Source organism: Anguilla anguilla, chromosome 9 (assembly GCF_013347855.1).
Source record: "Anguilla anguilla isolate fAngAng1 chromosome 9, fAngAng1.pri, whole genome shotgun sequence".
Taxonomy (NCBI): Eukaryota; Metazoa; Chordata; class Actinopteri; order Anguilliformes; family Anguillidae; genus Anguilla; species Anguilla anguilla.
The window spans coordinates 18,989,311-18,998,515 of record NC_049209.1 but is presented as its reverse complement, the minus strand read 5'-3'; the positions used below and the strand labels follow the sequence as shown (position 1 = coordinate 18,998,515).

At 40.3% G+C, this 9,205-nt stretch overlaps 2 protein-coding genes across 4 annotated transcripts; both read right to left on the bottom strand.

The window, feature by feature from the left end:
- Window positions 1-2,294: 2,294 nt before the first annotated feature.
- On the bottom strand, window positions 2,295-3,724 carry LOC118236494 (odorant receptor 131-2-like). 3 transcript variants are annotated; one of them, XM_035434931.1, is made up of 2 exons: window positions 3,126-3,724; window positions 2,295-2,966 (listed from the first exon to the last, which is right to left on the bottom strand). In XM_035434931.1, the coding sequence occupies exons 1-2, from the start codon at window positions 3,362-3,364 to the stop codon at window positions 2,333-2,335; spliced, it is 873 nt and encodes a 290-aa protein (XP_035290822.1). In that variant the 5' UTR covers window positions 3,365-3,724; the 3' UTR covers window positions 2,295-2,332. The 3 variants fall into 3 exon arrangements, 2 of the variants coding, with proteins under 2 accessions (XP_035290822.1, XP_035290821.1); XM_035434930.1 differs by having other exon boundaries at window positions 2,295-3,308; window positions 3,605-3,724; XR_004767049.1 differs by having other exon boundaries at window positions 2,885-2,966; window positions 3,073-3,185.
- Window positions 3,725-5,700: 1,976 nt separating this feature from the next.
- Window positions 5,701-7,382, bottom strand: LOC118236489 (odorant receptor 131-2-like). The gene is made up of 3 exons (XM_035434923.1): window positions 7,331-7,382; window positions 6,787-6,960; window positions 5,701-6,627 (listed from the first exon to the last, which is right to left on the bottom strand). Exons 2-3 carry the CDS (start codon window positions 6,945-6,947, stop codon window positions 6,027-6,029), a joined length of 762 nt encoding a protein of 253 aa, XP_035290814.1. The 5' UTR covers window positions 6,948-6,960; window positions 7,331-7,382; the 3' UTR covers window positions 5,701-6,026.
- Window positions 7,383-9,205: the final 1,823 nt, after the last annotated feature.

The following is a 9,205-nucleotide window of genomic DNA, read 5'->3' as shown; positions in this document are numbered from 1 at the left end:
GCTGCAGTGTGTGTGCACGTGTACATGCACATGCACATGAGTGAACAGAAATTCAATGCCACTTCCCAGCAGTTTGCTGCTGTTCTCAGCTGCATTAACCTGTGTTCCTTGTTATGGTGTGTTCCTTGTGTACATCTTTGGGAAGAAACAACACACATATCCACATGCACTAATACCCCCCAAGACTAATGTCAGTGGTCTAATGCATTGCTCTGCTGTGAGTACTGTATTCAAATTATCCTAATATCTCAGTAAAGGTGATTTCATTTGTACATCCTGACTCCTACGGTCTGACGGATGCCCCGGGGCGAGTATTAATATAAATGAAGCACCTGTCCCCGTCCTATTCTAAACTAACATTTACCAAATGTGCAAAAACTAATATAGAATTGAACTTTGTGTATACAAACCATGAACCCATGAGTTCATGACCTGCGGAGTAGCTTAATCCCATGTCGGTTCTCCATAATCAGAAGGGTGATTGTTACACAGCACTTGCATTTCTTCATTTATTTGCGGCATTTAACTTCACACACATTCACACACCACAGCACAAAGAAATTCTGCTGTCAAGACTTTTCATCTCAATGTTAATATTACTGTCAATATTTCAATTACATTTCTCAGACTGGAGGAAAGTGCTGTTCACACCAAAGAGGTAATCTAAGATAAGTGCCCTGCACACAGACCATTCAAGGGCATGCTGATGAATGATAGAGCCATCCCAGGATTTCCATCCAATTAAAAAAAAAAATCACATTTTACATTTCAATGTACTAAAATTTTACTGTCCAAAAGAGAAAAACTAGGTTGCAGCCAAGCCGCAACAGCCCACCTTAATTTTGAAGCCTTCTTTCCCTCTGGCTAAAGAGTGAACTGCAATGCCTGCTTGCAAAAATAACTTGTAACCCTGCTCACCCCATTGTAAGCCCAAAAAGAGGCCCATGTTTTCTGTGGAAATATAAAGTCAATAATTCTATCTCAGCATTTTGTTCAGTCCAAACATGTCGTCTGCTGCAACCTTTTTCTCTCCCATCATCGTCTCCTTCTCTCGCTAGCTAGCTAGCGATCCACCCATCTCTCTGTCCATCTCATTATAGACTCTCTTTTGCTAGCTAGCTATACTGCACTGCAAGCAAACTTCACAAGCTACCATAAATTAATGTTAAGTAAACATATTTTTGTTCATAGTAACTTAATTGGAGATTATAACCCAATGTGTATCAGATTGTTTATTTTCTTTGTGACTGTGTGTCATATCGACTGCATTTAGATTCGCTTACGTACAGACTGGTACTGGCGCCTGCACATTTTAATGCCGAGTGAGGGTTTGTTTTCCCTGGTAACGTTAGCTTAACTAACGTGTACAGTACATAACATAGTTAGTTTATGTTTATGTCATCATTGTTAGCAAGTTTTCAGTGCTATAGAAAATGACTAAGTTCGTATAAGGTGTAATATTATACGATATTCTCACAGGTTACGACGTTTGGAGTTTGGATGCCCTCTCACACGTAACGAGGTTCAGGCTGTGACAACCGATCAAATGATAACGTGTAGGCCTAGACTATAGCTCCTGACCAGATCAGATGACGTTACAGTCAGCAAAGTGTAGCGAGCATAATGTCCGACACAGAGCCACGGGAATTAAAACACTGAATCGGCTGGCATGACGCCGCACACCTGACGAATTCAAGCTAACTGACCCTGAATTTTTTGTCAAAAAACAATCAGGAGTCCGTAGACCAATCGGATCAGTTCGGAATGTTATCTCATTCCTTACGAGTTGCGATGTTACAACCTATTGTTTTTCTTACGATTTGGTCCCAATCTGAAAAAAAAAAAATCAGGAGCCGATGTGAGAGAAGAAAAAAAGATGACACACCATTTTTCCAGACATGGGCGTGTCTTATTACCATGCTAGGCAGTCAGTAAGGATTTTCCAGTAGTCGCTTTCGCACCACTGCGCTTGCGTTGGTTGCAAACGGGTTGCAAAAATAACAATGGTGTCACCCTGGTTTGGGCTTCATGTGCCAGTGTGCTCTAGCCAGCAGAATTCATTTAAAAACCAGCCACTGCAACAGTGCAGAGACACAGAATAGTGCACAACAAGTGACACAGAGACTGATTAAAAAGAAGAAAAAAAAAAGACAAAACCAAGTGCAGTATTTAAATCGACCATAGAATAAAGTACATTCTTCTTTTTTATATAAGAAATGGATAGCTGCATCTGCAAAATAAATAAGCAAATGAATATACAAAATAGCAATATGGTTACATATTACACAATAAGGTAATGCTACCCATTCTGAAACACTTGTAGGTATTCTTTTTAACTACTTTTAAACACTACTGATATCTTCAACTCTTTACAGGTGGTACTCAAACCAAAAGTGACATAGTATATAAAAAGAGGCCTGAATGTCTGATCTCTCAAACCATATATGAGCGGGCTCAGGCATCTGGGGAGGATGATCAGTCCCAGGAACAGGATATACTGCAAATGTAAAACAGCAAATAGGTCCAAGCGTGCACGCACTACTTCAACAATGGTGTCAAACAGAATAGACGAAAGACAAAGCCCCAGCTGAATCAAGTGCAGTAATACAGTCCTGTGGGCCTTAGCAGCTGAAAGTTTGTTTGAGGAAACAGATCTCGCAGCCACAACAATGCCAATGTATGTGTAGACGATGGTGATCCCCACTGACAGGAAGTAGATGATTGTGAATGTATTATTTATGTCTGAGTACACCTCCAGGGCAGGCATGAGTAATCTGGAGCAGAAACCCGATGTGGAGACAAGCGGTCCTGAGATCAAAAACCATATCAAGCTGGTGAAAGACTGCACTGAGCCCAGAGCCCATACAATGGCGATGGCCATGCCTGTCCTTCTGCATGTGGTGATCTCAGCATGCCTCAGCGGGAAGCAGATGGCGATGTACCGCTCCAAAGCCATCACGGCCAAGCTGAGTGGGGAGATAAGAGAGATGACACCTCCAGCAAGCACCAAAATGAGACACACTAAACCAGTGAAGTACACTCTGAAGATAGCAAAGCTATACATCAACATACAGAAGGCCAGGTTCAGGGAGTCTGCTAACAGCATGTTGGTGAACAGGATGTACCGGGAGGTCTCTCGGAAGATGGCCTTACTCCTCAGGGTGATTAGCATGACAACATTTATGTAGAGGAAGAAAAAAGACGGTGTCATGGATAGGACGGCTTTAGCTGGCACTCCCTTGTTGATATTTGAAACTGTGATGTTGCTGGTGATGGCTGTGAATATGTCTGCCATATCTGAGCAGAGCCTGATGAGAGATAATGACAGAAATTGTTGAAACTTTGCAAATAATATTGCCTTCATCCTGATATCTCAAATGGCATGCTTACCAAGGAAAAAAGGAAATTCTAACATTTGGTTTTAAAATCACAATAAAACCAAAAATGAGAAGCCATTTAGCTGTTTTCAGATACAAGTGAAAAAAGAACTGAATTTAGAAGATAAGTTATAGGCCTGTAAGAAGGAAATTTTCATGAAACAATCTGTAACACTTGCATTTACGGTTACACCAGAAGATTAGTCATTCACTGAAACATCTCTTACCAAGCAAATACACTGCATGAAAAAAAGGATTGGATTTCAAAATGGATGAAAAATTCATTTACACCACAGAATTACTCACTGTGCAGAACAATTCTGTGTAGAACTCTGTCTAGGTATTTTCCTGAGCTTGAATAGAGACAGAAGGCTGTTAGGATCAGCTAACGTCCTTATATTACCCTGTATGGACCACGTGGCCTCTGGCATCATTACATCAGCACATCATAATACATGACATTAAAGCTAAAAACAGGGCTCATTAGTGAAGGGCAAAAAAAATGCTCTGGATGTGTGTGTGTGTGTGTGTGTGTCTGTGTGTGTCCACATGTGTGTGCATGTGTGTGGGGTAAATGATAAGTACTTTAAATGATGATATATGGAGAAAAGTAATGGAAAGTTCAATAGGAATTTAATTTATAAGCGATAAAGGGCATATTTATTTTCTTATCTTCCCAAAATTCTAGATAATAAAATGTTATGACTTATTGCTTAAACCTGCCCTGGGGTCTCATTCATAAAATGGTCTTATGATACAATTGTATGGCAGAAAGACATTGCTAAGTAGTGCTGTATGAAATCTCACTTCGACGTGGATATCACTGCGCCTCATTTAACAGATCAAGGTGTCTCTTTGTGGCTGGCTAACACGATCTCAGTGCAGAAATAGCAGAAGCGAAAGGTGCAAATGATGTACGCCTCCACCCTTTCTCAGTTTTCAAGAACTACAATGGGGCAGGTAATTTGAATTTGGAGATATCTCCCATACTAGGTGAAGGGGGTCAAATCTACCATACACACATTATACATAGCCACCTGTAGGCTACAGGCCACATATCACTACCGGTAATAAATGATGCTATAATTAAATTTAAAGTGCATTTGTCATTTTCTAGATCACACAGATGGAAAGAAATTACTGTCGAATTACTGTTACCATCGATATGGAATCATTCATGTTGCTAAAAATGCGCTTCCCAGCAGTTTGCTGCTGTTCTCAGCTGCATTAACCTGTGTTCCTTATCACGGTGTGTTCCTTGTGTCCATCTTTGGGAAGAAACCACACACATATCAACATGCACTAATAACCCCTAAGACTAATAGCAGTGGTCAAATGCATTGCTCTGCTGTGAGTACTGTATTCAAATTGTCCTAATGTCTCAATAATGTCGCGGTTTTCCTTATCACACGCAGGCACCTCTGTCTCTTCTGCTCTGCTTGCTAATCCACCATTTGAACCCCCTAACAATGTTTTTTTCTTTTTTTTCATCTTCCTCAACTCTGGACACCTGCCCGGAGCTCTAGCCAAGTTTGCTGAGCACCCCCCCCCCCCCCCCCCCCTGGCCCGGAGCTCCAGCCCTAGATCAGCTAGGCCAGCTGGGTACCCCCACCTCCTGCCACTGTTGATTCAGCTGTAGCACCCAGCCTCTCCCCCTGTCTGATCCTGCCACCCATTGGTGTTCCTGCCCATCTCTCTACGCGACCGGAATCACCTTTGCTTGGACTTAATTAATACTAGATTGGCTGTTTATGTATTGTAAGCCATTTCCATAACAAACCAGTGCCTGCCCGCGGCAGATGGGTTCCCCCTCTGTGTCCGTTTCTGCTCAAGGTTTCGTCCTGTTATCAGTCAGGGAGTTTTTCCTTGCCACTGTTGCCCTAGGCTTACTCTTTGGGGGCCGGTTCTCCGTAAAGCTGCTTTGTGACAAAGCTCCTTTGTTAAAAGCGCTATACAAATAAAATTGATTGACATTGATTGATAAAGGTGATTCCAACTGTACATACTGACTACTACGTTCCAATTATAATGTGCTGCCAGAATAGCATTTCACTTCACGTACATGCACACACAGAAATTATGCTGTCAAAACATTTAATCTCAATGTTAATGTTACTGTCAATATTTAAATTAAATTTCTCAGACTGGAGGAAAGTGCTGTTCACAACAGGTGAGGTAATCTAAGGTAAGTGCCTGCACACTGACCATTCAAGGGCATGCTGATGAAGGACAGAGCCATCCCAGGATTTACAACCAATGAAATTTTTTTATTTTTTATTTTTATTTTACATTTCAACTCATGAAGTAAAATGTTATTGTCCCAGAGAGGAAAACAGAAGGTTTCGGCACAATTCATTTTAAAAAGCAGCCACAGTCACAGTGTAGAGACACAGAGCAGTGTACAGCAAAAGACATGTTAAAATAAAAACACAGGACCAAATTCAGTATTTTAGATCTACTGCAGAATAAAATATCTTCTTTTCACAAAAGAAATGGATAACAGCATCTGCAATATAAATAAGCAAATTAATATACAAAATATTACACAAATATTCCAGTTAAATATTACTCAATAAAGTAATGGTACCCATTTTGAAACACTTGCAGGTATTTTTTTAAACTACTTTTAAACACTACTGATATCTTTAACTATTTACAGGTGGTACTGAAACCAAAAGTGACGTAGTATATAAAAAGAGGCTTGAATGTCTGATCTCTCAACCCATATATGAGCGGGCTCAGACACCTGGGGAGGATAATCAGTCCCAGGAACATGACATACTGCACGTTTACAGCAGCAAATAGGTCCAAGTGTGCACGCGCTACTGCAATAATAGGGCCAAAGAGCATGGATGAAAGACAAAGCCCCAGCTGAATCAGGTGCAGTAATACAGTCCTGTGGGCCTTAGCAGCTGAAAGTTTGTTTGAGGAAACAGATCTCGCAGCCACAACAATGCCAATGTATGTGTAGACAATGGTGATCCCCACTGACAGGAAGTAGATGATTGTGAATGTATTATTTATGTCTGAGTACACCCCCAGGCCAGGCATGAATAATCTGGAGCAGAAACCCCATGTGGAGACAAGCGGTCCTGAGATCAAAAACCATATCAAGCTGGTGAAAGACTGCACTGAGCCCAGAGCCCATACAATGGCGATGGCCATGCCTGTCCTTCTGCATGTGGTGATCTCAGCATGCCTCAGCGGGAAGCAGATGGCGATGTACCGCTCCAAAGCCATCACGGCCAAGCTGAGTGGGGAGATAAGAGAGATGACACCTCCAGCAAGCACCAAAATGAGACACACTAAACCAGTGAAGTATACTCTGAAGATACCAAAGCTATACATCAACATACAGAAGGCCAGGTTCAGGGAGTCTGCTAACAGCATGTTGGTGAACAGGATGTACCGGGAGGTCTCTCGGAAGATGGCCTTACTCCTCAGGGTGATTAGCATGACAACATTTATGTAGAGGAAGAAAAAAGACGGTGTCATGGATAGGACGGCTTTAGCTGGTAGCCCCTCGTTGGAAACTGTGATGTTGCTGGTGATGATTGTGATATTTGTCATATTTGAGCTGAACCTGATGAGAGATAATAACAAAAAAATTTTGAAACTTTGGAGGTTGCCTTCACCCTGATATCTCAAATGGTATGCTTACCTAGGACAAATGGAAATTTTAACTTGGTTTTAGAATCACTATAAAACAGATAGTGAGAATCCATCTTAGCTGTTCAGATACAAGTGAAAAATAGAAGAGAAGTTTTAGGTATCACTGGGTATAGTCAGCTAAATAAGTGTCAGTCAGTGTCAGAAACTTTAATGAAACAATCTGTACAGTAACACCTGCATTTACAGTTACATTAGAAGATTAGTAATTCACTGAAACATCTTTTACCAAATAAATACACTGCATGAAAAAAGAAGTATATTTACAACACAGAATTACTCACTGTGCATAAAAATTCTGCGTTGAACTCTGTCCAGTTATCTTCCTGAGCTTGAGTAGAGACAGAAGGCTGCTAGGATCTGCTAACGTCCTTATATTACCCTGTATGGACCATGTGGCCTCTGGCATGATTATGTCAACACATCATACCACATGGTATCACATGCTAAAAACAGAGCTCATTAGTGAAGGCGCAAGAAATTGCTCTGGATTAGTGTGTGTGTGTGTGTGTGTAATAAACCGAGAAACACAAGGAAACACAGGAATAAGGCACAAGAGGCAAGAAATACGAAGGGCTGGGAAAGGTCACACAATGACTCAGTGGGAAACACTGGAGAAACAGAACTAAGTACACTTAGTGTATTTAAATTTAGACAATGACTAAATGAGCAGACTAGTGCAGACTAACAAGAATTTATAGTCTAATAATTACATGCTGTACCTCAACAAAAACACATTTTCAATGTACAAAGATGCCAAGTTACTTGCGCATACAAAGAACAGTCTACAATAAGCCATTAATTAAAGCTTGCAAAATCTAGGCCTGTCATTAGAAATATTGATGTCAATGGTGAGGCCAAGTTACAACCAATAATACTGGGTATCTTAGCTCACAAACTATACAGTTTGGGGCTTGATTTTGAGAATGTGTGAAATTGAGATGTGTGTGAATTCTGTCTGTTTACATGAGGTCAGAAGGTACAGAATTTCATGTTCTTAAATGTTCAGGAAACAGAAATCTGAATTATTTGGTGGTGTGTTGTTTTAATACTTTTTTGCATTCACAAACAGCTGAGAAATATTTTTAAATGATTCTTGCAAAAAAAAAAAAAAAAAATGTATATAAGCCTGTGCCAAAACTGGCTTGCTTTCCCCCTAGGCCAAACGCCAGGTTTTCAGTGGACAGGGTTAACTGGGTATTTGTTATGTAACAAATCCTTAAGTTCAGTGAAATCTTTTCTACTTCTATGTAATAATGTAAATGACGCTCTTGCCACTTTTATGTGGGTAAGGCATGCTAAGTTGAACATGCCTAAGCATTGCCCCTTCACTGGTTGCAGAGAAAGCAATACGCTTTTTAATTTTCCCAAAAACTAAGGGACCTACAAGAAATGATTTTATTTCTGGAGCCCGCGGGCACTACAATATTACAAGAACCCGTACGGTTAGTATTTACAGTGCCCTCAAAGAAAATCGACAAATGTAAGGACTGTTTGGTAAGAAACTGAAGGACAGTGCGGTACCATTGGTGTTCCCAAGGAGTGCTAGTCTGAAAAGATATTATAACGTAGCTGATTTCAACTAAGCTGTTTTACACTAATGTTATAATGATAACTGCTTTAAACTAACATTAACTTAGCAGCTTTTAACTAAGCTGCTTACATTATCTAACTTTATTATGATAGCATAATAATGTTAGTTAAAAGCAGCCAAGTTATCATAAGGTTACCTTGCTAGCTAACATTGTTTCTTTTATGTGATGTGTAACGTTGCTCACTGTGCAGTTACATGTCACATCACATCCTACTTATTTTTTTAGTACAAATATAGATGTGGCTTGATCCAGGATCGTGGACTTTTCTGGCCCTTGTGTTTAATGGCCTGAATCCACATTTTTCTCCTCACATCTCCTCACAAAAAGTGGTTGACAATTTGTCTCCTGTTGTTGGTTTAATAATTGCCTTGCCGTCATAGCATCCTAGTGTAAAATAGAAGGTTTCTCCCTTCGCTATAGTTGTGCCTTTCCAGCATTAAAGAAATGTAATAAATCATCATCAGGTTTTCCAGGGCATTTTTTTTTACAGTAGAAGTCATCAAATGCAATTGTCTTTTACATTGCAATAGGCTTGTACATTACATTACACTACTGTATAGATTA

Bases quoted from the DNA above. Each gene is read 5' to 3' on its own strand.
- LOC118236494 (XM_035434930.1), bottom strand. From the start codon at position 3,295: ATGGCAGACATATTCACAGCCATCACCAGCAACATCACAGTTTCAAAT.
- LOC118236489 (XM_035434923.1), bottom strand. From the start codon at position 6,947: ATGACAAATATCACAATCATCACCAGCAACATCACAGTTTCCAACGAG. The intron at 6,628-6,786 runs GTACATCCTGTT...CTCCCCACTCAG, and splicing joins ATCTTCCGAGAGACCTCCCG to CTTGGCCGTGATGGCTTTGG.